This window comes from Xiphophorus couchianus, chromosome 13, assembly GCF_001444195.1.
Source record: "Xiphophorus couchianus chromosome 13, X_couchianus-1.0, whole genome shotgun sequence".
NCBI classification, from domain to species: domain Eukaryota; kingdom Metazoa; phylum Chordata; class Actinopteri; order Cyprinodontiformes; family Poeciliidae; genus Xiphophorus; species Xiphophorus couchianus.
Genome location: NC_040240.1, coordinates 19,730,720 through 19,758,189, shown reverse-complemented (window position 1 = coordinate 19,758,189; position 27,470 = coordinate 19,730,720). Strand labels below are relative to the sequence as shown.

Here is a 27,470-nt window from a genome sequence, read left to right as displayed (position 1 = left end):
CATCACATATTCTGACCTAAATTGCATCAACCAATCAGGATTCACCATGAAATCATTAAGAATTTATTTAGGACATGAACCAAACCTCATTGTGAGATTTTAACTGTATTATTATTTTTTTAAAATGTACGTTATCTTTATATTTTGCAGATTTAATGTTAAATTCAAGATTTTGTTTATTTGATGTGGAGCTGCTCAGCAGCTTGGTCTTCAAAACGTTTTGCTACAATAAAAAGTGGAACGTGTTATTTCAGTGATTTGAAGCGTTGTCATTAACCGTATATTGAAGCAGTCTGAGTTTTGATCAATCATTTTTTGGTTTTTAGATTTTGGGTAACATACATGATTTATACAAAGTGTGGGAAGGTTTGGATTTTGCTTTTGAGACTTTCCAGGTCTGGATAATTGTGGAAAAAGACAATTGAGGAAGGAAAATGTTTGATTTTTCAAATAATGTTTCTGTTAATTAAAGGAATGAAATTTTAATAACCTTTAACAAATGTAGTAGTTTTCACAGTGATTTGCCACGTAAATGCATAATGTTTAACAATTCTACCCAACAGTGTTAGTTTTTGTGTTTAAACTAAATAGTCAATCATACCTCCAAGCTGCTTTTTAAAAGGATGTTTAACAAAATAAAAGGTTCAAATTTCAGACTGCTTTAGAGAATCTCCAGTCTAAGATTCCCAAATTGTTATTTAGTTGGTCCAAGGCTTCTGTACGTTGAAGAAAAGTTGATCAAATATACTGAGATTGACCTTATTTGTAACGTATTTATTGAAATAAAGCAATAGACATTTTGAACTAAATCAAATCAGGTAACTCACACTGTTTTATGTTTCTCTATGGTTTATTTTGTCAGAAACAAAAAACGTCCAACATAAACCTATTATTTACAATAAAACATCAGTATGAGGCTGAAACACTTTGATAAAGGAACATAAAATTAAAACAGTGCCTGTTTTGGTTGCCTTCTATAAAGTCTGAAGCAGCAACCAATCAGAGCTCAGCTAGAGGAAACGTGAACCAATCAGGTGAAGAATGGGCGGATATGATCGATGACGTCACGTTCTGACCAATTTCAAACTTTTAATTCTTTCCAGCGCATCCGGCATGTAGAAATGAGACATTTTTAGACTTCACAGTAGATTAGAAACTATAAAAACACTAAAACGTTCGCCGCGAGTTCGGGTAAGATTACTATACTGTGAGCTGAAAAAGAATTACAGAAACAGGAAGGAAACAATGGTTCGCATGGCAGAATACAAACTTTTTTTTTTAACGTATTCTCCTTTCTTTTTGGGGTGTAAGTCATCATTATTGAGTTACTCTAAAGTTGATTGATAAGCGGACGATCTCTTAAAAAAAGTTTTCTCTTGTATCAAGAGAAAACCGTCTTTCTAAAACAAAGGGCTAACTTTTGTACCATATACCAAATTTAAAAGAAGAAACATATTTTAACATTTTCTTGAGTCAGCTGTACTATAGCGATAACTTCAGGAGCTTGACGAGTGTTTATATTTATAAACAGAACCGCAAAAACTGCAATTTGTATCCCACAATTGACTCCGTTTGGACTGTTTTTCTTTCCCGTTATGATACGGTCGCCATTTTCTTTTTTTCTTGTTTGGATCAACGGCTTCGCTTAAGGATGGCGGCCGAATCAGAACACTGAAAAAAGGTCTAAGCGGCCGTTATTAATCGATTAGAACTAATTTAAATATAATGAACCATTAATTGACAAATAATTGTTTATTTATCCAGAGCTCAAAAATACTTTCATCAAATTTCTGCACAGGAACCGAAATACAGCCACATCAACCAAAACACGGATGTAAAAACAGTTTTTAATGGCAAACTGAAACAGAACTGCATCTTTAAATATCAGATTTGAATCTTTTTCAGACTTTTATTTCGTACTTCTGCAGGAAAATGTTTAATCTTGAAAGAAAAAGACTTTTGTTCCACACTTCAGAAACAGCTGCTGCCAATTGTCACTTCCAGAGTCCATATAAGGAAGTTCCTGACTGTGACATCAGCGCGATGCAGGAAGAGACGTTTCAGCTTCTCTTCCTAAGGTTTGTCAGTTTCACTTCTGTTTTCATCCAGATCAAACTACTCCTTCCCTGATTTCTCTATAAACTCTGTTCATTAAAATATAATCTACAGTTTGCATCATGAGTCCGGACTCTCATTGTCCCGGTTTTAGTGTTTGTTCTGCTGTTTTAGCAGAGAAACAGTCGCTGGTGAAGAGGAAAAACTTCACAGATGGGGAGCTGAGCTCAGCCAACTCCATGGAGGACATCCAACAAGTCCGGTCCAAATCTGGATCCATTTTAAAAATACTGCCAAAAGATTTAAAAACCTAACAGGACCCCCTTCTCCTAGATGGACTCGATCTGTCGGCGGACCTTCTCAGAGGCGAGGCGATCCAGCCAGCGCTGGCGGATGACCACCAGGACGGCGAAGACGACCGTCAGAGCCAACATGGCCGCCTCAAACTTCCAGAAGAGATGGTCCTCCATCAGGGCGGAGCGACAGCTGGGAGGAGGAGGATAACGGTAAGTGTCTGTTTACACTAGAACAGCATTTAATCTGGATCCGTTTCAGATCTGATATGGAGAAATATTCCCAGTGTCCCCAGCGCTTGATCTTAAATTTAAATTTACACCAATTTATGGCGGATATTTAAATAGAAGGATGGGATTAACACAGAGAATGGAAGAAGAGCACAAAGGAGGGACAGAGGAAGGAAAGAACAAGAAATTAAGGAAGGAAACAAGAGAGAAAGGACACAAGGAAGGAAGGAAAGAAAATAATGCCAGAAAGATAGGAAGGAAGACAACAAAGAAGAAGAAAGAAAAAACACATGGAAAGACGAGAGAGGTAGTAAGCGCAAAAGAAAAAGGTGTTAAAAGAAGGAAGGAAGAAATATAGGAAGCAGGAAAGAAGAGAGAGGATGGAGGAAAGTTCACAAAGACAAGGGAAGAAGAAACCAAGGAAGGAGTGGAGATAGGACACAAGGAAGGAAATAAGGAAAGATAAAGAAAAGAAGCAAGAGTATGAGGAAAGAATACAGATATGGAAGGAAGAAATACAGATAAGGGTTAAAGAAGGAAAAAGAAAATGGTGGAAGGAAGGACATTTCTTTTTCATATTTAAAAAAAAAAAATTCCATTCCTATCCTGACCTGAGAGATGAAGAAGTTCACATTGAGGAGAGTTTTAATCTCCTAACAGAAAAGTCCCTCAATGTGTTTCTGTCTGACCTCTAACAGGAAACTTCAGTCTCTTTTAACCCTTCAGGTTCTGACCTCTTGTACTCCTGTCTGCTGGTCTTGGTGCAGTTCACCAGCTCCACGTATCCCGTCTCTCTGCAAACCGTCTGCGTCTTCTGAAACACACACACACACACAGACGTTTGAAGACATCATCAGCCAATCGAGACCCAGCTCTTCATCGTCTCAGAACGGCTCCCTGATTGAATCTCAGATATAAAACTGATTCTTCAAGTACTGAAGGTAAACTAAAACTCAGACAGCATGAGATTAAATGACTGAAAATACATCAATTATATTATTGCATCACAATCTGATTAATGTAAAACAGAAAAGATAGAATTACTCCCACTGCTCCTAAATTTACACTTAAAAATCTAAATCATTCTATCATTATTTTAAAGACGCATACAATTTAATTAAAGACACTTATGAATTAGCAATTGCATGATTAATAAACATAAGTACTTATCATAGTAAGACATTTTTCTTAATAAATGATAAATGGTACGTTAATGCCCACCCCCAGTAATCTGTAGATAAATAGAGCACAACAAGCTGAGTTGACGTACAGTGTTAAAGTCGGTGCAGCTGTTGCATTCCTCCAGCACCACAAAGTTCTCCAGCAGCCAGCAGGGGGCGACAACAGGCTTCCCTGCTGATGCAGAAGAACAAAAGGTCAAAAAAACAAACGTGAAAAAGATGCTGAAGGTTTGGTCTTAGCTTTCAGATTAGTCCTGCTGTTTCCCAAAAAGATCTATGCAGATGCTAAAATGATTTTTTTAAAAATAGAGTAGGAATATCTTTTTTAATTCCAGAAATAAAAACAACCAGATAAATTAACAGTGTTTAGAGGTGAATTAGACGCAACGCTGCTTTAGAATGAGTTAAAGAGGTTAGAGAAAAAAGTGTATATTGTGTATAAGTCATTACAATTTCAGGATTGAAAATGGTGGCAGAGGTCAAAATTATGGATTTCTACACAAATTGGAATCATTTTGTGGGAAGTGCTACAAAAAAGTGAATTTAAATGCTAAAATAAGTAAAAATGAGGTTAAGAATATAGTAAAATTCTACAATTAGAAGAAATGGAAGAGGAGACGATGCTAGATTTTATCATAGTATCCAAAAGATTTTTGGGAAATTTATAAAATGTATTGCAATAAAGAAAGAAGATGATTATATTTAGGATGAGATTTGGTCACGCAGAATTAAAAAGCATTCTTTAAAATAATCAAACTGGTTGCTGGGTTAACTGTGAACAAATGGAAACAATGTAAAAAAAAATTGGACTATAGTAAATATCCACACAAAAGAGAGATTTAAATAAAAATATAAGAAGTTTTAGGTAAAAGAATTGCTTCAAATATCACATGAGGATGTAGTTTTTAGTTTCTTAAAAGGAACTGGTATTTTGGGGGAAAAAAAGTTTTATTAGTGATGCCAGGTGACATAAAATATAAAAGAAGGATGTTTGAAGCAGCCGAGGCGTACCTGTCGTCTTCTCCTCGCTCAGCAGCGCCGCTCCGAACACTCTGGAATAAAAAAGCATCAAAACGGCCTTTTAGCCCCAGAAACGCCGCTCTATTAAAACACTCTCAGACTCTGAGGCCTGCGGATCCAAACCCACCTGAGCGAGACGAGACCCCAGAACAGAGCGTGGAGGAGGAGGATCCGAGGCCGACAGCAGGCGACTGGGATCCGGCAGTTGCTCTCCATCAGCCTGCCTCCCCAGCTGGAAGGTGACAGCGCTGCCACCCTGTCTGCTGCTGCTGCTGGTTACTCACCAGTAACCCACTGGTTCCGGAGCTGGTGCAGGCTAACGCTTGGATTGGTTTGCTGCCTGGTTTGTTTACATGGTGCTCAGATTTAACTGGGTGAGTTAAGGCAAAAGGTTGCAGAGACCTGGAAGAGAAAACATCATAAATCAGTCTGGATTTTCTCCCTGTTATGATCTGATTAGGAAAAAAAGACGAACATTTACCAATTGTTTACATTAAGAAATTAGTTTTTTAGTCTTTTTTGAAGCTATTTTAAGATCCCCGTTTGGGCCCTGCTGATTTTTGATTATTTTATATTTGCCAACCTCTAGCTACAGTTATAAATATTAGAGCTGCAACTAACTATTATATTAGCATTGATTATTTTCATTTACCCACTTTTTAAACGGCATTAGAAATACATTAAAATATGCAAACAAACAAATAATTGAATAAGAAATAGCATTCCTTTAGTGTACGCTTGATCATTTGTAGATCAATTGATTAATCAACAAATTAGACTGGGATACATCGTCATATGCTGCAAGGAGTTTCCTTGTGAACTTTGGTGCTTTTTTGTTTGTTTGAACAGCATAAGCAGCATTATTGCTTAGTTTGACATTTTAGACTCAGCAGTGAAATGGCTCTTTTAACCGTTCTACCACAAGAGTTTATTTAGTCAGAAACTCAATTAAATAAAACTCAAAGTGTGATGTGACAAATCACAGATAAACTATGGAAATTTCATATAACTCAAAGACAATGAATTTAATAAGCATATTATGCTTAGAGGAAAAACGTGGAGGAAAACAATTTTTACACACATGTAGTTGTTAAAAATTGTGAGCACAAATACATTTCTAGAACGTGTAGGAACTTTTGTATATAGAGGAAAGAAAAACCTCTATATACAAAATATAGAGGTTTTATAAAAAAGAAGTTAATAAAAAAGTGTGTAAATGTGTCTTTATTTATATATATATATACATATATATATATAGACGATAAAAAGACAACCTTTTTGTAATAAAAATACACCGTTGGAAGTATATACAATCTTACTGATGAAAAATACATTATAATATGTTAGATTTTTATGCTAGATTTAAATAGTTTCTCTCTCATAAAGAAAAAAAACAGTTGCTAAACAACTCAAAGCTAAATGATCAACTTCTGCTAAAAATACCTGACCAAGTCGTGTCATAAAGATCTACAAGGTACAATAAATGCAGTAAAAATAAGTTAAAAAGCGAGACAAAGTACAAATAAATCTGCCACTTGAGAAAATTGCTAAATAGTAATTGTATAATTTTGGAAGCACAACACAAAGAAAAAAAACAATTCAAGACTTTCCACGGGGTTGTGTTCCACAGCAAAGACAGAAAAAACGCCCAACTAGTCATATTGTTTTTTTTATTTTTATGTATTTATTTATTTTTTATCTTTATTAAGTATTTTTCACCTTATTTTCCGCCTCGTGGAAACATTTGGACACAAATGTTTAACCAGATTGGGATTATATGACCAACAGATGGTTTATAATCAGCTGGCTGTAAACACAGCTCAAAAACATAACGACTCAAAAACGATCAGCCGGCTAATAAAATAACAATTTATCTATCTGAACTCTGGTTACTTACGAATTTTAGAAATAACTCGGATGCTAGGATGAGGCAGCAGTGATTTACAGTCCTACTCTGAGTGTTTACCTAAAGAAGAGAAGCTAACGCTAGCAGCTGTTAGCTCAGCTCTGAGCACTGACCGTGATCCGCTGAAACAGCCGCCATTTTTAGATCCAACACGGCAGCTGAGAGGAAGAGCAACTGCTTTACAGCGACGGTTGAAACACAAAGGTCGTTGTAAATGACCGGAGACCAGACAGAGAGACTGCTGAAATCCACAGGCTGTTACCGGACTGTCTGACGGGCCGCCTCTGCTCACGACGACACCATAAAGCCCAGAAACGTTCCGGTAAGGAGACTTCAAAATAAAAGCATCTCCACCGCGTTAAGCAGATACAAAAGAAAGCAGATTTTCGTTATTTCTTTACTGTATTTATTTGACATTACTTGCAAACAACAACAACAACAAAAAAACAGTATGAGAAAAATAACAAGTAGACAGTCCACTATGATCCAAATTACAGCAACATTGCCTGAGGCTAAAATTGTCCAGCACTTAAGAAATAGTTAGATAAATAATGGTGTTCATGAAATGTAACCTCAACTCAAACACTTTCAGCAGGAATGGTTAAATTAATGGCAGTAAAAATATAACTCATTGCAATCAAAAATATTTATTATATTATTTTTGCATTTAAATTAAACAACTTCTTAAATTACTTGTTCACAAAATGGTTCAAAATGGACAAACTTTACTTTCAATAAAAAGTGTAGGATTTCATCTTACCTTTACAAAACGTGTAATCTATACGAGCAGCAAATGTTTAACGACAAAAAATCAGAACAGATTATGATGGTACATGTGGTTTGAAGGTTTTCTAAGGAGTAGTTTTTGGTTTTGTTTTGTTTGTTTGGAAACTCACAGCTCACATGATTCGCCTTTGTGCAAACTTCCCAAAACATGGATCTAGTCCCCATCCAGAGTCCAAACATATTTTATTGTTATTATTAGTGATTGTAGATTGTTTGGTGTGAATGATTTTTACTCAATGCCAGGAGGGAGTAAGTTTGACTGTAACATTAACATTTATTGTGAAGGGGAGACAAAGTCACTTCCGTCAGTTTCCTCAGCTGAGTTGGAAACGTAAATGTTGGCGGAAGTCAGTCAGATGATCCACACCGCCGCCTAGAGGCCATGACTGAAAATTACATTACACTATATAATGTCAAAATCAGAATCATGACTAAATGTTTGCACCAATACAGATAATTTTTTAATATGAATACAAGAAATGACCCTCATAATCTCTGCAAAAAAACAAAAACATTTATGTTTTCATTTTTAAATATAGAGTTTACATGAATGTAAAGAAAAATGAACAAAAGCAAATCCTTCAGTTTGTAGTTTTTTGTTGTTGTTGTTCAGATGCTGTGAAGGAAGAAATGTGAACACCTGGAGCCTTGAGGGCAGCGACACACCTGGCCAGGTGGAGTCTTCTGTCTCCTCCACCAGCTGCGGCCCCAGCAGAACTTCTCCAGGTTACACTGGGAGACAAGAAGCAAAGAGGCACCGATAAAGACAGACAGGTTTGGTTTTAGTTTAGTTTTACACTCTGGGGTTCCACACCTTTCACTTTGGGAATTCAACACACATTAACAAATCTCAGTTTTCCACAACCTAAAATGTTTGAAACTAATACTTACAGTAGGTAATATAACATAATACAATACAGTTCAAAGTACTATGATTTATTAAATGTTTACTGCAAAAACACAAAATCTTACCAACTATTTTTGGTCTAGTTTCTTGTGCATATATCTTAATGCACTCGAAACAAGACAAAACTAACTTATAAGTAACTTTTCAGCAAGATATATGAGCTGGTTTTAAGTACATAATTCCTTAATATTGATTTTAAAACGTTCTGGTTCCACTGGCAGATTATTTCACTTATAACAAGACATTTTCCTATGTTATAAGCGAAATAGTCTGCCAGAGGATTGAGTACTATTTCATCAATATTAGGAAATTATATTGCTGAAAAGTTTCTTGTAAGTTAGTTTTGTCTTATTTCAAGTGTATTAAGATATTTGCAGCAAAAAACCTTTTATGATTTTGTTTAGTTGACCTTTAAATGACACAACAGGCTCAGCAGTAAAATTACATTAGAACAATGAAGTTTATGTAGAAAGCAGAAGTCACAATGAAAATGTGTCTGTCTGTCATTCTTTGTTTTTTTCTTTCCTGTGTGAGAGTTGTCATGGCAACAGTCATCAATAATTTTGCTCCTTTCTAGACTTAGATTTGCTCTTTTTTTAATCAATTTGTGCAGTTTTTAGCTAATCTAAGCTAAAACCTACATCCTTCATCTAAACTTGCTTGTTCTTGCACTGTTCCAGGTATTGATCTCCACTAGTCATTATATTTAATTTCTTTTCCATGTGTTTTGTGGAATGGTGTGGGAAAAATCATCTCATCTCGAATGTAAAAAAAAAAAAAAGGAGATGATTGAAGATTTCAGGAGGAACAGAGTTAGATCAAACCCTATTTCCATCATGGGAGGAAAAGTGGAGGTGGCCGAGGAATATAAATACCTCTGTGTTCATTTGGACATCAGACTGGACTGGAGACGCAAAAGAGTAGACTGGACCTCTGGAGGAAGCTAAGATCCTTCAAGGTTAGCAGCAAGATGCTGCAGATCTTCTATAAACCTGTTGTTGAGAGCGTCATCTCTTCTGCCGTCATCTGCTGGGGCAGCAGAGCAGACCTAAAGAGGCTCAACAGCCTGATAAAGAAGGCTGGTTCTGTCCTGAGGAATCTCTGGAGATGACAATGCAAAGAAGGATTCTTCATAAAATCAAGAAGATTATGGACAACTCTGACTGTCCTCTTCATGAAACTGTCCTGGGAAAACAGCGTCTTCAGTCAGAGGCTCAGCAGTAACTCTGGAGATCCTTCCTGTCGACATCCATCCCTATCTACAATAACTCTTTGAAGAATTTGAATCAAAATAAGACATAACCACATTTTATTTCCCTTTGGGATTAATAAAACACTTTTCAAATTGAATTTGAATATTATCACCTTCCTAAAATAATGGGCTAAGTCAGTTTTGGCAAAAGTGATATTCTTTTGCCAAAATCACTTTCAGTAAAAAATGACTTTTGCCATTATTTTAGGAAGTTAATTGTATTTTTAGGAACCCTGATGTTAGGATAGATTTTGTGTCTCTGTTGACGCTGTGTTGTGTCAGATATTTACCACTATTGTGACTCTGCGTCGCTTCAGGCGTCGACAGATTCCAGGAAGTCGCATAAAGCCGTTTTTCCTCAGAGACGTGACGGTGTTTGACTCCCAGTTTGCAGAAACTTTCTCCTAAAATCAACCAGAGAGATGAATGACCCTCCAAAGGATGTGCAGCAACTTTAAACACAGTTGGTCTCCGAGTTCTTATGTTTTAGTTTTTTGTCAAGTTGTCGTTGTTTGAGCCACCCGTCCTACCTGCAGCGTTGCTGTGGCAGGAGTGAAGAGCGGCAGACTGCAGTCGGCCCTCTGCAGAGGGCAGATCAGCAGCAGCAACACGGCGCAGGCATTCGGCTTCATCTGTCGATCATCTACCGATCAAACCAATGAATCAATAAATCCTCTGAGCGTCCAGATCCTCCCGCTGAGTTGTCGTCCAAAAGCAAACAGGCTGAATGACAAATATGACAGAAGGGAAAACAGAATAATCCTCTTAGTCTGGTTTATGAGTCATGTGACCACGTGATGACATCACTCTGAGCCCAAAAACTACTGACAGATCATCGACACCCACAGCAAACATGAAGCAGAAGGAGCTCAGGTCAAAGGTCACACCTGGCCTGCATTCCTCTGAAAACACAGTCACAGATGTGAATTAGGTGGCGGCGGCATCATGCTGTGGGGATACTGACGAGACGAACAGGGGAGAAAAATCCTGGAAAATCCTGGAAGAAAACCTGCTGGAGATTAGAGCTGCAACTAACGATTAATTTAGTAATCAACCACTCTGATGATTAATCGATTAATCAATTAATCAGATAAGAAAAATGGTACATTCTGCAGATTTTTCATTTAATCATCTTTTTATAAGATATTACAAATACATAAAAAGATGAAAATGAACAAGTTACTCATTTCAGTTTTTAAGTAACAAAATATGCATTTTATTCCCTAAAATGAAATAACATAGCATTTCTTTAGTGTACGGTTGATCATTTATTGATACATTTTTATATCACCAATTAATAATTAGCAAAAGATTCTTAATGGGGGATTTTGTTTTTTACAGAATTTAAACCGGGTGAAGTTAAAACTAAGTCACTGGAGGAGTTCTGGGTAAAACATATTTACAGACAAAGAAGTTTTGTTTTTATCTTAAATGCAAATCTACACATTTCTGTACAGTTTTGGCTTAATTACTGCTGTAAATATGTTATTCTTCAAGTAAATGACTTTTTAAAAAAAAAATCTGTGTACTACAGTTACTGATTAATCAATTAGTAAATTTGTTGACAGAAATTAGTAAATTAATCACGATTAACAATTTCACCGTTTATTACAACATATCAGAACATTTGATAATAAATCTTAGCTTTTTAGAAATGAAAACAACATTAAGCTCTATACTCAGCTCTGTTTTTAACATGTTGTCCTTGATTAAATAAATTTGAATTGAATTGAAATATCAGAACATACTTGTTATCGCAATATTAAATAACAACTTTAATGTTAGCAAAGGTAAAATTTGGAGAGTTTCAGTGAGCCTTAGTGTAATTTAATTATATTTAAAGTTCAAAAGACCTAATTTACTGGAGCCTTCAAAGGTTTTTTTCTCACCTTATTAGAATCAATATTAATTAATAGATGCTTTAACAAAAAAGATGGGGTAATAGGGAATTAATTATGAACATAAATTAAGTTATGTTCGTAAAGGAATCCATGCACTAGCTCAATATGCATATTGCTGCTGTTTATAATCAATATTACCAGTATGATTGTTTTTAGTGGTGTTATTATTGGTTTTATCCAGCAGAGGGCGCAATTACCTATATTTTTAGTGGGGAAATATTGTGAAATAGTTATTAAAAAACTTAAATACTTAAATTTTAGGGGTGTTAAATGTTGATTTTTATAAACTAGATTAAAAATATATAATATTTTATTACATTAGATTATATTTATCATATTACTTTATATTATATTATGCACTATTTTGGGGGGGATATCTCTTCAGTTCAATGTTGGCAGTTTGACAATAGCGTTATTGATTATTACTATTATCATTATTATAGTTATTACTGTTATTATTAATATTATTATTGTTCACACAGGGTTGCAGTTTTCTTTAGAATGGTTCCCAAATGTTTGTGTATTACAGACATATTATATTATATTATATTATATTATATTATATTATATTATATTATATTATATTATATTATATTATATTATATTATCAAGAACTAAATATTTTGTCCGGTGTTTTTCCCCCTCTTATTTTTAACGTTAAAAATAGAGCGTTTTATTTATTTATTTATTAGGTTACCTGATATAAATATAATCGTTGCTATTCTTATCACCTCTTTGTGGATCCATAAATAGTGTGAAAAGCTCCCAGGCCGAGTGTGCTGGAGTCATTTATAGCTAATTGATTGATTGACTGCTGTGAGAGCTCGGTTGTATTTCTATCTTTGGCTGCAGGTCTATGTTTAGCCTGTGGAGAGGAGAGCGGCCTCCACCACCGCCCACCCGCCCAACGACCAGCTGATCTTTGTTGCACGTAAGCGCCGTCTTGTCGTGGCTCCGCCCCGCTTCCTATGGAGGATTTATTTATTTTCTCCTCCGTCTCCTCCTCCTCCTCCTCTGGCGCCGCTGCGTCCATTATTACCGAGAAGAAACGGAGAACGAGCAGCGAGAAAACTCGACCACTGCAGGCCGAGCGGACCGCCTCGGAAGACTGAAGGATGAGCGCCGACCGCGGGACGCAGAGCCGACCGGAGCCGCCGCCACTGAGCACCGGAGGAGGCAACATGAGCTCGGACTAAGCAGGCGAGAGAACTCCGCTGCGTCCGTCGGTAGGGGATGGATGGATGGATGGATGGATGGATAAACAGGTGGTCTGATGGCGGATGATGATGATGATGGCACAGCGCCGCACGGAAACGCACCTGGAAGAAATAAAATGTGCGCTCTGCGGCTTTGCAGGCTGCATCATAAACATCATCATCGTTATCATGATTTATTGACGGTATTGACGGCTCTCGGCCGCGCTGAAACACTCCGACACCGACTGGACTGACCCCGTCCTCCTTGTCTTGCAGCGGCTCTCGGTCGGGATGTCTGGAGCGGCCGGACCTGCACCGCCCACCGGGGCCGGACCGGAGCTGCCGGACCTGAGCCATCTGACCGAGGAGGAGCGGAGGATCATCCTCTCCGTGATGGAGCGACAGAAGAAAGAGGAGGAGAAGGAGCAGAGCATGCTGAAGTGAGTGGTTTTTTGTTGGTATTTTAAATTAATCGGCAGTTATCAATATTTCCCTGGTACCATCTGCTGCAGAAGACACGATGTTCAAAAATAAAAGGCTGCCATGTGCAGTAAAGATGAAGGTTATACCTCCGATATTTACTCACTTTCTCAATAAATAAATGGTCAAGCTGAGCAATGAATAAATCACCGTAAATAAAGGCTAATAATGAGAAATAAAAGAAAGCTTATTGGAATCAAATTGGTAATTAGATGAAACCCAGAGGAAGCCTGACCTGCAAAAAACGTTTTGATAGATAGATAGATAGATAGATAGATAGATAGATAGATAGATAGATAGATAGATAAGGAACACATGTACTTCCAGGTTTTGTACATTAAGGCCTACTTATAAAAACAAATATTTCTGCCACATTATTTAGAAAACTAACATCGTACATATGGTATTGGTTTCAGAAGAGTTTTCATCCTCGTGAATTCACAACTGAGCATTGTTTTAGACATGCCAAACCCATAGGGGGCAGTGTAGCGCTAAGCTAAAGCCTGTCACCCAATCAGAATCCTTAAAAAAACAGCACGACTTTCTGTAAGGACTAACCATGGCGCTGAGAAGTTTGTGTGAACAAGGTTTTTTAAATCTCTACTTTGATCTGAGCTTTTATAAATAATTGTTTTTAGTGACATTAAACTGAGTTTTTGAGTGGATAACAGGCTGAAACATACAAATGTATTAGTTTCCCCAGATGTTACTACATGTGGACTAGGCCTATGTCTGTGAAAAAAACCAAAATCTGCAAGAAACTGTATCAATTTTCAAAAGTTTCCCTAAGCTCAGCAGTATCTCTAAAAATATATTAATTACAGCAACAACAAAAAAAGGGGAGAAAATGTAACAGTTGCTACGCCAGGTCTCTAAGTGATGATGTAATGGAGTAAAGCATAAAATATAAACAAACAATTGTAGTGAATATGCCTAAAATCTGCTGTAATACCTAGAGGTTGGGCACCAGAGTGATGGTCATCTAAAAAGTCCAACAAGTCTGAACAGCTCAGTTATATCTGCTCATTGTTTAGCACTGAAACTACAGAGATGTTCTGACGCTACAGATCGGATCGCTCTTTGCCAGCCACATGGAGAGGACATCAGTGCCATAACCAAGTGTGTTATTTAATTTCCCTTTGGGATCAATGAAGTATTTGTGAATTGAATTAATACAACTTTTGGTCCCCAAAACCTGGAGCCCTAGGCTACCGGCCCAGTTAAATAGAATAGAATAGAATAGAATAGAATAGAATAGAATAGAAATACTTTATTCATCCCAGCAGGGAAATTACTTCGCAGTTACAGCATAGAGACAAGACACAATAACAACAACTACCACTGAGTAGTAGCTGTAGATAAAATAAAATATAAAATATAAAATGCTATAAATTGTAAAAATATGAAATGCTGTCAATATAAAAAGCAGCTTAGAGCAGTCCTTGCAAAGATTCAAAAAATGCAGATACAGTATGTATATGTAAATATATGTACAGCAAGTGTGCCACAGTGCAGTTGTGCAAAATTGGACTGATTAGTGCAGAACAGTGATTTAGCTTTTATTGTACAGTGAGATGGCATGTGGCAGGAAGGATTTCCTGTATCTGTCCCTACGACAGCGGAGCTGGAGCAGCCTATGTGAGAAGGTGCTCCGCTGTCTGTCCACTATGTGGTGGAGAGGCTGCTGTTTATTGTCCATAATAGACAGAACCTTCTTCAGTGTCCTCCTCTCCACCACAGTTTCCAGGGACTCCAGTCTTAGTCCCAGTACAGAGCCAGCTTTCCTGATGATTTTGTCCAGTCTATTAGAGTCGCCGGCTCTGATGCTGCTTCCCCAACACACAGCAGCAAAAAAGATGGCACCGGCAACAACACTGTGATAAAAGGTCTCCAATTATTATGTGTTATTGAAAGATTGGAAAATTAATACCTGAACAAATTAATACCTGAACACCAACTATAAAGTCTTAAAAAATGCAAAGACTTAAATAAATAAGCAATCCTTAGCCTGGTGGGGGCACAAGTAAAGCCTGGTGGGCTGCCAGGCTCGTAATGCACTAGGGAAAATAATTACGGTAATAATAGTAAAAACTGTCACCTGTGCATAGTTATAAAAGAAAATTTGATTCAGAAGAAACTACTTCAGACCAGATCAGAATGGAGATCCTGACATGTGGTCTTTACCCAGAATGCACTGCTCCAGGATCTGTGTGTTCACGTATCGTTTTGAACCTAAAACTGGGGGGTTTTCAGGCTGCACGCTTGTCACCCACAGCCCTTCTGTTTCTGTTGGTTTTAATTGGACTCCAGACTAAATCCAGTTATCTCATTAGTGGGAGTGTTGGTGGATCGGTGGCTGTGGTTTAACACGAGTCAAAGTGTCTTGAACCTTTGAGATCTTTGAAAAATGCAAAGACTTTGTGAAAAACGTCCAGTCATTTTGTGTTTTCTCTGCAGAATAAGGTTCAGGAAAGAAGGGGGATAAATAAGTAGCTGTTCCTCCAACAGTAAAGAGTTTAGTTTGAGTAGTTTATGAGGTGAAAACAAAACGGAGATGAGCAAACGATAACATCAGTCTGTCATATTACTAATTATTGCACACATTTGTAAAAATAACTTGAGATGTTCATTGTTCATGTTGCTATAACCACGTTTTGCCACCAGATGTCTCTAAACTCAGAGTCTCATGTTTCTATGAAGGAAGGAAGACTTGAGTTTTATTAGAATCTGATACATAAAGACAATATTGTGGTTATTTTCTCACAGAATGGAGAGTATTTAGGAGTTACACTGTAAAAACACAAAATCTTACCAAGTATTTTCTAGAGCAAATATTTGGTTCAGTTGAAATAAGGCAAAACTTTTCAGCAAGACACAGGAGCTTGTTCCAAGTAAATAATTCCTTAATATTGATTTTAAAAAGTACTAGTTCCACTGGCAGATTATTTTATTTATAACGTGAGATAAATGTGTTGTTATTAGTGAGATAATCTGCCAGTGGAACCAGAACTGAATATTAATGAATTATTTACTTAAAACAGGCTCCTACATCTTGCTGAAAAGGAAGTTGTAAGTTAATTTAGTCTTATTTCAATAGTTGGTCTAGAAAATACTTGGTTAGATCCATCCATCCATCATTGAGTTTTTGCAGTGTAGGATGATGAATGGATGATTTCCCCCCAGGTCCCGGTGATCACATCATCAGTCTTGTCTGTTTGTACTTTGATTTAAGTTTTTATGTGTTCAATTAATTTACTTTGTTTTGTTTTTGATTTTCTGCGTAAGAGTTGCTGACGTCCGATGGAACAATGAGATCAGATGTGTTTCATTTTAAGAAATAAACAAATAACAGACCAGAGCTCACAAAGCAAATAATTATAACGACATTACAGCAAAACAAAAAAGTCCACAATGATGTGAAAATGGTTTCCCAATGATTAAATAAAAGCTTAATTTCTTCTTACCTACGGTGATTCATCAGTGACCAATTTAAAATATTAATTTTTTATCAATCAACCTGTCTAATCAGTTTGAGTCTAATTGACTGAATCGCTCTTTAATTAGTTAAGAAATATTGCTGGACTCATAACACTGTTGTGTGTTATTTGCTGGTTTAAGCAAATAATTCCTTAATATTGATGAAAAAGTTTTAGTGAAGACAACTAAATCACAGATCTCCAGAAGCTCTTCATTAACCATCAGAACCTCTAGAACTTCCTTGTCTGACCAGTAGAACTTTATTATTGATCAAATTAGAATTTTATCTGCCCTTACTATCATTATTAATTATTTACAAGTTACCTGTTGACCAGTAGAACCTGATCATTAATGACCAACGTGAGCTTTTCACTGACTGCTGAACCTCATCATGGCCTCAGGAATCACTTTATTTGTCTCTTGGACTAGAAAGACACCATATTAAGGCTCACACAGCATATCCTCAATGCTCAATTCAGATTTATTTTTTGTTTTGTTGCATAGTCGTTCATACTACCGAATGGTCCAACAAAAATCACACTTCCAAAGCGATGTGCACAGAAGAACATTTACGTCAGATATGCTTATGGAAGTAATAATGGATGCTGCCATTACTGAATCATTTTTAAAGTTTATTCAGCAATGGGAGCCGACAGTAATGTCAGAGAAATCATGACAGCACAAAGGTAGATAACATGAAACGAAATGAAATGAATGAGCGATAGCATTGGCTGCATTTTCTGTGCAGAAGTTTCTTTGGATGTAGTCAGAGCTAAAAGTGGTGAGATTGTGATGTGATGAGCTTCATTGACACAAACTGCTTTCATAAGTTCATAATTGTAATTTTCATTCATTGTTTACGTCCTGATTTACCGGATCTGGCTTCTTCTGGTGCAGAATTATGACGTCAGTGATGTAAAAGTTGGACAAAATGTGACATGACTGTTCAGACTGCAGGCGCTTTGAAAACAATCAGATACGTTTGTGAATTAGTTCCTCATATAAAAGTGACTCAAATCTGATTTTAAATTTTAAAAAAAGTCAGATCTAACAGTCACATTTGGACCAATTACAGTACTACAGGACAGAGAAACAGAGAACACAGAGTTAAAGTTAGCAAAACGTAACTAGTTTACCCATTAGCCCATCAAAGTTCATCTTCAGCTTTCTGTTCTGTCCATGTCTCCATGTTTCGGTTCAGTTTGTGCTTCACTTTTTTTAAACTTCTCTTTATTGTTTTTATTCTGTTTCATCTTCATCCTCATCATGGCCTTTGTGTCTTCAGGGATGAGGAGGAAGTAAAACCTCCCCCAGCTTTGTAAGTACCTCAGAGTCCGCTGTGCTGTTTGAAAACCCCTGTCCTGGCCAGAACCTCCTTCCTGTTTCCCAACCTGACGCCTCAATCCCACGGCGAACCTGCTTCCTGTCCGCTGACTGTCTGTGTTACCTGGACAGGTGGAATCCGCTCTCAGGGTTCAGTCAGTTGGTCAATAATGTTGCAGCCAATGTGTCCGAAGTTCTGCAGGTTAAAAGTCCGACTGACAACGAGTCTCAGACGTGAGTAAAACCGAGAAGGTGAACTGATCGGAGGTCTGTTTCTGGCTCAGCTCAGATATTGATCGATTATTGGATATTTTACCAAATCAGATTTGATCTGGATCGTTCATGAGGATCAGATCACTGCAGAAAAAAGTCTCTATCCAGGAAATATCACAAGCTAGTGGAGAAATTGGAAACAGTTGTAAAGTAGGCAGAGTTTGACGCAGAATTTGTCTTGAAGTCAGTGTCTGACTGCTCCTGTTCTTTACAGGAAGTTACATCAGCAGTTTGAGATGTATAAGGACCAGGTGAAGAAGCTGGGGGAGGAGCCTCCTGCGGTGCAGATGGCGAGGGCGGAGTCTCCCACCTGCGGCGTCTGCCACAAAACCAAGTTTGCGGACGGCTGCGGCCGAGCCTGCTGCTACTGTCAAAGCCGCTTCTGCGCGCGCTGCGGCGGGCGTGTCCCTTTAAGAGCCAATAAGGTTGGAGTGTGAGGCCGTATTTCCTCCTTTGGACCTTTAGTTTTTCCTTTTGCAAATCTTAACATCCACGTTCTTCAGCTTAACTTTGAAGATAACCACAATCTTCATGGCTTTGTTTAAGTTAGTATAAGTGATGATTTTTTTCCTCTATATGATAATTTGATTTCAAGGTACCTTAACTCCCAAAAAATAAAGAATATATTTCTAAATATTAAAGAGTAAGACATTGAATAAGTCATGCAAAAAGTGTGATTAGGTGTAAAAACATTATTAACAGTTAATCCAGTGTCATTTAATCTCAAAACTCTGCAAATAAAACAACAAAATGTGTTTTTTGCAAAAGCAATTATGCTCCTTGAACTTTCACATGTTTTCACTGTGTTTTATTTGGATTTTATTCAATAAACTAACACAAAGTGTTTCGTTTTTGTAACTTGGAAAGAAATTTATTCATGGTTTGATGTGTTTCAGCCCCATTTACTCTGACATGCTAAGATCTTGGCTTCTCTGTGAAATATCTACTGGTTTGTTAGTGAACAAGCAGCATCATGAAGACCAAGAAACCCAGCAGGCGGATCAGAGATGAAGCTGTTTAGGGTACAAAACGATATACAAACTCTGAACATCTCGCAAAGCTTCAACTATCATCTGAACATGGAAAAAAATGGCACAACTACGAACTTATCAACCTAAACTAATTAAAAAGCAGCCAGAAAGTCCCATGGACACTGCATGTAGTGTGACCAGGGTGAAACATAGAGATGGCAGGGTAATGCTGTGGGGTTGCATTTGTTTCTTGTGCATAGGAACGCTGGGAGAACAATCCTGAAAGAAAACCTGTTAAAACTCAAGAGCTGCAATGAAATGGATTAGATCCAAAGGATAGAATGGTCCAGTCAAAGTCCAGACCACTTTGAAAGCCATTTTGGTATTGGTCTATCACATAAAATCCAAATAAAACACACTAATGTTTGAAATGTGAGCACATATAAACGTGTGTGTTGTTGTGTTTTAGGTGATGTGGGTTTGCAACGTGTGCAGGAAGCAGCAGGAGATTCTGACCCGGTCGGGAGAATTTTACCCCAACGCGTCGCCTCCACACGGGCCGATGCAGGGGGCGTCGGGGGCCGTGGGGCCCCTGAGCAATGGAGCCACAGAGCAGTAAGTGTCATTTAAAATATTAGACAACAAACAACTCTTCTAGATGCAGGATAGAGAAAACAACCCACCATCCAACTGAGACCCAAGATTTGACCTCTGATTGGATTCAGAAACGTAAACGTATGGTTTGACACGAGGAAAAACTAAAGATTGGGTGTTTTTTTGTGAAAAACAACCATTTCAAACATAAAATAACTTGGCTACATTTTTGTGTTTTCTTTTATTCTAATGCTGGAGCTGATTTGGGAAACTGCAGACGCGCTACATTTTAACTTTAAAAACAACCAAAATCTCACTATCAGTGCCGCCACATTCATTGTTTAATTACTTTCTTTTAACAATTTAAATAATTCTAATAATTATATCATTAGTATGATATACTTTTTCTCTTTTTCCAGAGAGTAGAGATATCTCTGTTTATCAGTGATAAAATGTGTCATTCAAAGAAGAGCTTCTCTTCCTGTGGTTCTCTCATTGTTTAAACATTTGTGGTGCTGAAAGTGCATCGATTGCTTTTCTACATCAGTTTTATAGCAACGTGAAGGTGATGGAGAACCAGAAAATCTAACATTTTAACAACCGCCATAATGAAACTACTACAACGACTAGAAGCAGTCATTTTGACCGCCACATTTTAACCTCAGTTAATTCACCTGGCAAGCTTGGAACTAAAATAAAACTTAATTTAATTACAAACACAATGCATTTAACAATATATTACATTGTTTTTAATTTAAGAAATTAAGTTTAGTTATTCATCAAAAAAGGTGGATTTTTAATTAGTTTGATTTAACATTAATTAAACTTCTTTTTGCAAATTTTTTTAAATTGGAAAAGGTAAAAAATTAACTATACATAAATATAATTGTTGTTTAATCTCTTGATTCAGTAAGATTTAGGGAAGCACTGAGTGGTTTAATACCAACACCGATTTTTTTGTGAAAAAAATTAACAAATGGAGCACAACATCTTTGGGGGATCAGAAATTTGAAGTGTTTTTTAGAAGCTGCTTAAGGCTTAAAGGGGTTTTTATGTGTGACACACCAAAAAGCAATACATGTTTTACTATTTTTAAGTTAAAACAAACCAAAAATCTGATGTTAAATCTGCAGCAACAGGTCAGAAACAGGCAAAAAGGATATTTTTCTCTTTTTTCGGTGTTTCTTAAACATTTAACCCTCAGTTTTGTCTGGAGGTTTTTACTGCTGAGTCAGTAAAATTCAGACTTGTCCTTTTGACGTCTGACTGGTCATAATTAGATCACACACATAATTTACCTCCAGACCCCATCTCCAACACACACACACACACACACACACACACACACACACACACACACACACACACACACACACTGTGCCTGCCCTCCCCATCAAACACGCACAGCCCCCATACACACAAACTCAAACACACACGCTAATCAGATTAACAGAATAATAATCCCCTCAGCTCACTGGGGATTATTGCTGCTACTAAATACAGCAGGCTAACACACACAGGCTAACGGGAGCTAGTAGCGGTGATGTAATACCCCAGGTGGGCGGAGTCAGAGTGAGATAGAGGGCGCTGAAAGGGGCGGAGCTTCAGTTGTACTCCAGCTGTCAGGTACAAACCTGCTGAGTGTGTTAATGTGTGTCAATGTGTCGTGTGTTGAACCGGCACAGAAAAACAGAAACAGGCTCTTTGTTTATATCTCTGAGCAAAAAACACACGACTCAAACACGATGATGTCTGGATCCTCGTCTGCTCAGAGTTTCATTCGTCGTCCTGCAGCTGCGTGACGGCTGCGTCGGCGCGCACTGACAGGAAGCGGTGGCCGCAGGAAACGGTGGCCGCATGTAAGTCTGCGTCTCGCACATCCAGTTACAGGTTAACGCAGAGTTTGTGATCTTTGTTCAGAGAAGATTCAGTGAGATTCTGGGTGGTTGGAGTGAGCAGTTTTACTCTGAGAAAACAAAAAGTTTTCAAAGTTCACATTATTTATAATTAATTCATGTCCCTCAGTTTACTTGATAAAGGAAGGAAGGCGGGATCTCAGGTTAGGCTGCTGGACGACGTTCAATGAAAAGAAAAAATCTGGAATTTGGTATTATTGGGTCTGGATGAAGAAAAAAGAAAAGAAAGATGTATTCTGTCTTTCTGTTCTTGTTTCTTACATTTCATTCTTCCCTCCTTTTTCGTTCCCTACTTCCTTTGTCTGCTTCCTTCTGTCATTTTTCCATCCGTCCATCAGTCCATCTTTCCGTCATTTTGTCTGTCCATCCATCCATATCCGTCTATCAATCATTTTGTTCTTCCATCCATCCATCCATCCATCCATCCATCCATCCATCCATCCATAGATGCGGTTTGGATCTCTGTAAATTAAGATCTTCGCCTGTAGACTCGTCTCTCTCCCCTCATCATTCGTGAACACCGCCATGTTGGAAACACTTCAAATACAGAAACAATTTCATCGTCTCCTTTGTTTACGTGAAGCAGCATCTCCTCCCCCTGATTGGTTCGCTCCGTGTGTCCGACAGGCGGCGGAGCCCCTCCGCGTCGTACTACGATGGTGGCGGCAGGATGCCTCGCTCGCCTTCCGACCACAGCTTGGACCGCCGCCCCCGCTCCACGCACAGCTACCATGGCAACGGCGAGGAGGAGTTACGTGTCCAAAGGCGACCAATCAAAGACCGGCGCGGCCGCTGGCACTCACAGGTGGGACAACAACGACAAAACGACTCTTATGTCGCAGTGGTGATTTAATTTCCAGAATGTTGTAATGTTCAACGTTATGTGTGCAAAAAAAGGAAAGAATATTGTTTTTATTTCTTCTTCATTATTGTTTCATCTCATTCAATAACTATAAAATATGTAATATTTCTATAATAATTTAATAAGCTGCTTAGAGAAAGCATCAAGTGAATGCTTTGTATAACAAACATGATGGATGGATGGATGGATGGATGGACGGACGGACGGACGGACGGACGGATGGAGGGACGGACGGACGGATGGACGGACGGACGGATGGATGGATGGATGGACAAAGCGATGGATGGATGGATGGATGGATGGACAAAACGATGGATGGATGGATGGATGGAGGGATGGATGGATGGATGGACCTATAAAACCATGGATAGATGGATGGATGATGGATAGATGGATGGATGGATGGATGGATGGATGGATGGATGAATTCTATGTATCTTTCTATGTGATGATTCAGATTTAAAGGTAAAAAATTTTTTATTGAATTTATTCTGATATTTAAAATGTTTTCTGGTTTTAAGTTTCAGTTTAATCCAGATTAAATTCTGGATTAAACTATAAATCCAAACTTCGGAACCTGAAGCTAACTGCGGCGTTTTCTGCTAGACTTGTGTTAGGAAGCTCACCTGTTCTCCTTCCTGGATCAGGACCACCCATTTGACCCGGTTCTGGTGGACCGTGAGCTGCGGCGGCGCCAGGAGGAGGAGTTTCAGGCTCGCTACCGAAGCGACCCCAACCTGGCCCGCTACCCGGTTAAGCCGCAGCCGAGCGAGGAGACCATGAGGATGCTGGCGCAGGTCGGCCGGGTCCGCCACCAGCGCCGGCACAGCGACGTGTCGCTGGCTGCAGCAGAACCGGAACATCTCAACCTCAGACACACAGGTCAGGATTTACTCTTGGCTTAGCATGCTGCTTATTTCTCTTTCCCACTTCCACCCAAAATGGCCCTAGATTAATTAAAACAAGAAAAATAATAAGAAAAAACATCTGAACTGCTAAGATTAATAGAGAAATAATGTATCTTAACCCAGATATGTTAAAAAATTTAAGTTTTGTTGTGACACCGCTTGTTTCCGTTCTGTGTTTAGCTATATTTATCCAAGTTTAACAAATTAAATAAAAGCAGCAAAGTTGTCTTTTCAGTAAAAGTCTTTATAATTTACTTTGTGTTATTTTCTATTGTAAGAGAATTACATTTTGATATTTCTTATTTTAAATAATGTTTATTTAAACATATATAATTTAAATATAATAAATTAAGATATTCATTATCACAGGTCAAAGTTTTATTCTAGAATTGGAGTTGGGGGCCACACAAAATCACTCCAAGGGCCACAAATGGCCCCCGACCCACAAACCCCTGTTCTAAATGCATCCATTTTAATGTGTATCTCCTTTTTTATATTTTATTTTTTTTATTTGTTCACTGCAAAAAAATAATACTAAGTATTTTTGCTCTTGTTTCTTATGCAAATATTTTATTACACTTGAAAAACGACAAAATTAACATATTTGATGTGTTTTGATGATTTTAGAGACAAAATGCACATGTTGACTAAATGATTCTTTTTTGTAATATTTTCATCATGTAAAGCTCTTGAAACTGCCGTGTTGCTGAAATACGCTATTCAAAAAAATTGTATTGACTGATTGTTTAATTTCTGGTGAAAATATCTTAGTAAATTTGAAATAGGACAAAACTAACTTACTTTTCGGCAAGATATAGGAGTTTATTTTAAGTCAATAATTTGTTAATATTGATGAAAAAATACTAGTTTAATTGGCAGATTATTTCACTTTTGACATGGGAAAGGTGAAATTATCTGCCAGTGGAACTAGAACTGGTTGCTAGGTGATGGACTGGGATTGGCCAGGGTTGCCAGGTAACGGCACAAAAAGACACATAAATCAGTAAATAACAGATTCATATTAATGTCTTGCTTCATTATTTCATTATTTCGCTCCTCAGCCGTCCGCCAGAATCGGCCTCAGGGACTGATTGGGTGTGGAGGTCAGAGGTCATTCTCAGTTGACAGGACTCCCAATCACCTCAGCCCCACGTCTCCTCGACGCAGCCCGTTGCCACAGCAACTCCTGGACCCGAGCTCCGCCCTCAAGAGGAAGCCCACCAATGAGAGCATGGCGCAGAGAGGGAGGATGATGGGGAAGATGCACGTGATTGGCAGCTTCAGCAGTTCAGAGGAGGAGCTGCTGACCACACCTGAATACACCAGCTGTGATGAGCCTGACAGTAAGAACTACAGGAGAAGAAAGCTACGTAGAAACACTCATCCAGAGTATCAAAACGTAGAAACACTCATCCAGAGTATCAGAACATAGAAACACTCATCCAGAGTATCAGAACATAGAAACACACATCCAGAGTATCAAAACGTAGAAACACACATCCAGAGTATCATAACATAGAAACACACATCCAGAGTATCAGAACATAGAAACACATGCAGAGTATCAGAACGTAGAAACACACATCTAGAGTATCAGAACGTAGAAACACACATCCAGAGTATCATAACATAGAAACACACATGTAGAGTATCATAACATAGAAACACACATCCAGAGTATCAGAACATAGAGACACATGCAGAGTATCAGAACATAGAAACACACATCTAGAGTATCAGAATGTAGAAACACACATCCAGAGTATCAGAACATAGAAACACACATCTAGAGTATCATAACATAGAAACACACATCCAGAGTATCATAACATAGAAACACACATCCAGAGTATCATAACATAGAAACACACATCCAGAGTATCATAACATAGAAACACACATCCAGAGTATCAGAACGTAGAAACACACATGCAGAGTATCAGAATGTAGAAACACACATCCAGAGGATCAGAACATAGAAACACATGCAGAGTATCAGAACGTAGAAACACACATGCAGAGTATCAGAACGTAGAAACACACATCCAGAGGATCAGAACATAGAAACACATGCAGAGTATCAGAACGTAGAAACACACATCTAGAGTATCAGAACATAGAAACACACATGCAGAGTATCAGAACGTAGAAACACACATCCAGAGTATCAGAACATAGAAACACATGCAGAGTATCAGAACGTAGAAACACACATCCAGAGTATCAGAACGTAGAAACACACATCTAGAGTATCAGAACGTAGAAACACACATCTAGAGTATCAGAACGTAGAAACACACATCTAGAGTATCAGAACGTAGAAACACACATGCAGAGTATCAGAACGTAGAAACACACATCTAGAGTATCAGAACGTAGAAACACACATCTAGAGTATCAGAACGTAGAAACACACATGCAGAGTATCAGAGTACCTTGCTGTAAAGTTAGAGTAGATTTGTTTTCTAGAGTAGCGCTAAAAATTGAGATTGAATTGAATTTTTAGCTTGATTAGCCGTGAACAACAATAACCCACAAGTCAGAAACATAATAATTTTAATAATTAAGGGTAAAAACTCACAATATATACAGTAGTTGCTCATAAAATAATATGGTTTTTCTATATTTTATTGTGTAGTATCCATTTATTCAGCACTTCAATCACCCCATATAACATCAAGTGCGATTTTAATTTAGTATGTAATATTACATACTAAATTAAGTTCTCAGATATAAATAAAATGGACTTAGAAGATGGTGGTAACTGCAAAAATCAAAATCTTACCCAGTATCTTTTGATAGTTTCTATTGCAAATATCTTAGTAAACTTGAAAGAAGACAGAACTAACTTACATGTAACTTTTCAGTAAGATTTTGTAGCATGTTTTATGTCAATAAGTTCTTAATTCTGATGAGAAAGTACTACTTTCATTGGCAGATTACATAATATGAGGAAAATGTCTTGTTATAAGTGAAATAATATTCCAGTGGAACTAGAACTTTTTAATCAATATTAAGGAATTATTGACTTAAAGCTCCTTTATCTTGCTGAAAAGTGACTTGCAAGTTAATTTTGTCTTATTGTGCACTATTATGCACTAGAAACTAATAAAAAAAATACCTGGTAAGATTTTGTGTTTTTGCAGTGTAACTGTCGTCGTGGCGATAAATGAATGTGCTTCCTGTAACAGAATATCGCATCAGTTTAAATTGTCTTCTGCCCTCTAGTGGAAATGTGAAGTATTTTTGCCTTTTTCCTGGAACTTGCCTTTCAGTGATATCTTGAGGTTTCAGGCTTTAAACTGAGAAAACAAGAAGGAGGGAGAGTGGAAAAGGAGACGCTGTGTGTTCTCAGTGTCTCTGACTTAAATTAGCTCAGTGTGATAATCTTCTTACAGCTGAATCTGGCTTCACCTCCAACCAGCTTCACCTGCACTTCCTCAGCCTCACAACAGAGGGTTCCCTTGAGAAAACTCTCTACTTTCCTCTCATCATTTCCATATTTTGGTTGCAGGTTTCTGGTTTTTTATGGTGGTACTGTTCCACATTAGACAACTTTTTTCCCAGTTTTTTCCTCTGATGCAAATGATTGGCCATTGCCTTTGTGTTAAATTCTTTGGGAGTACCTCCAAGTCCCACTAAATGTTGTAGAGAGTTGTCTCTAATGGATTGGTTTGTTAAAGATTAGCATTTTTGAACTCATTCTGTGTTTCTTCTCTCTGTACGCTTCTGAAAACATAAAAAACCATCAATATCCTACATTTTTTTGGACATTTTTATCTGTTTTCCAGGCCATTTTATAGCACAACCAAGTAACTGTTGCCTTCAATTGTTATACAAATGCTGCATATATCAAATTTCACTTAAAATAAATTTTGCTTCCTGATTTCACGCCTTGAAATTGGGGCTCTGTCTCTTTAAAACCTCTTGCCTTCAGG

At 37.7% G+C, this 27,470-nt stretch overlaps 2 protein-coding genes across 4 annotated transcripts in view; one reads left to right on the top strand and one right to left on the bottom strand.

The window, feature by feature from the left end:
- Window positions 1-130: 130 nt before the first annotated feature.
- Window positions 131-7,010, bottom strand: jtb (jumping translocation breakpoint). Of its 2 annotated transcripts, none has more exons than XM_028035937.1 (6): window positions 6,800-7,010; window positions 4,908-5,182; window positions 4,772-4,812; window positions 3,850-3,935; window positions 3,314-3,393; window positions 131-2,541 (listed from the first exon to the last, which is right to left on the bottom strand). In XM_028035937.1, the coding sequence occupies exons 2-6, from the start codon at window positions 4,994-4,996 to the stop codon at window positions 2,385-2,387; spliced, it is 453 nt and encodes a 150-aa protein (XP_027891738.1). In that variant the 5' UTR covers window positions 4,997-5,182; window positions 6,800-7,010; the 3' UTR covers window positions 131-2,384. The 2 variants fall into 2 exon arrangements, with proteins under 2 accessions (XP_027891738.1, XP_027891739.1); XM_028035938.1 differs by having other exon boundaries at window positions 3,850-3,932; window positions 6,800-7,009.
- Window positions 7,011-12,453: 5,443 nt separating this feature from the next.
- Window positions 12,454-27,470, top strand: part of LOC114155755 (regulating synaptic membrane exocytosis protein 2-like) — a 47,458-nt gene continuing 32,441 nt past the window's right edge. Inside the window, exons 1-9 of one of the 2 annotated variants that reach the window (XM_028035816.1) lie at window positions 12,454-12,758; window positions 13,005-13,168; window positions 17,971-18,003; window positions 18,141-18,242; window positions 18,496-18,706; window positions 19,722-19,867; window positions 22,390-22,567; window positions 23,272-23,506; window positions 24,594-24,875. In XM_028035816.1, the coding sequence (XP_027891617.1) occupies window positions 13,020-13,168; window positions 17,971-18,003; window positions 18,141-18,242; window positions 18,496-18,706; window positions 19,722-19,867; window positions 22,390-22,567; window positions 23,272-23,506; window positions 24,594-24,875 (1,336 nt within the window). In that variant the 5' untranslated portion in view covers window positions 12,454-12,758; window positions 13,005-13,019. The remainder of the gene's footprint in view (window positions 12,759-13,004; window positions 13,169-17,970; window positions 18,004-18,140; window positions 18,243-18,495; window positions 18,707-19,721; window positions 19,868-22,389; window positions 22,568-23,271; window positions 23,507-24,593; window positions 24,876-27,470) is intronic. The other variant, XM_028035817.1, reaches the window with a different exon arrangement.

Coding starts and splice junctions, on each gene's coding strand:
- jtb (XM_028035937.1), bottom strand. CDS start 4,996: ATGGAGAGCAACTGCCGGATCCCAGTCGCCTGCTGTCGGCCTCGGATC. Junction 3,394..3,849: donor GCTGCACCGACTTTAACACT/GTACGTCAACTC, acceptor TGTGTGTTTCAG/AAGACGCAGACGGTTTGCAG. Junction 2,542..3,313: donor AGCAGACAGGAGTACAAGAG/GTCAGAACCTGA, acceptor TCCTCCTCCCAG/CTGTCGCTCCGCCCTGATGG.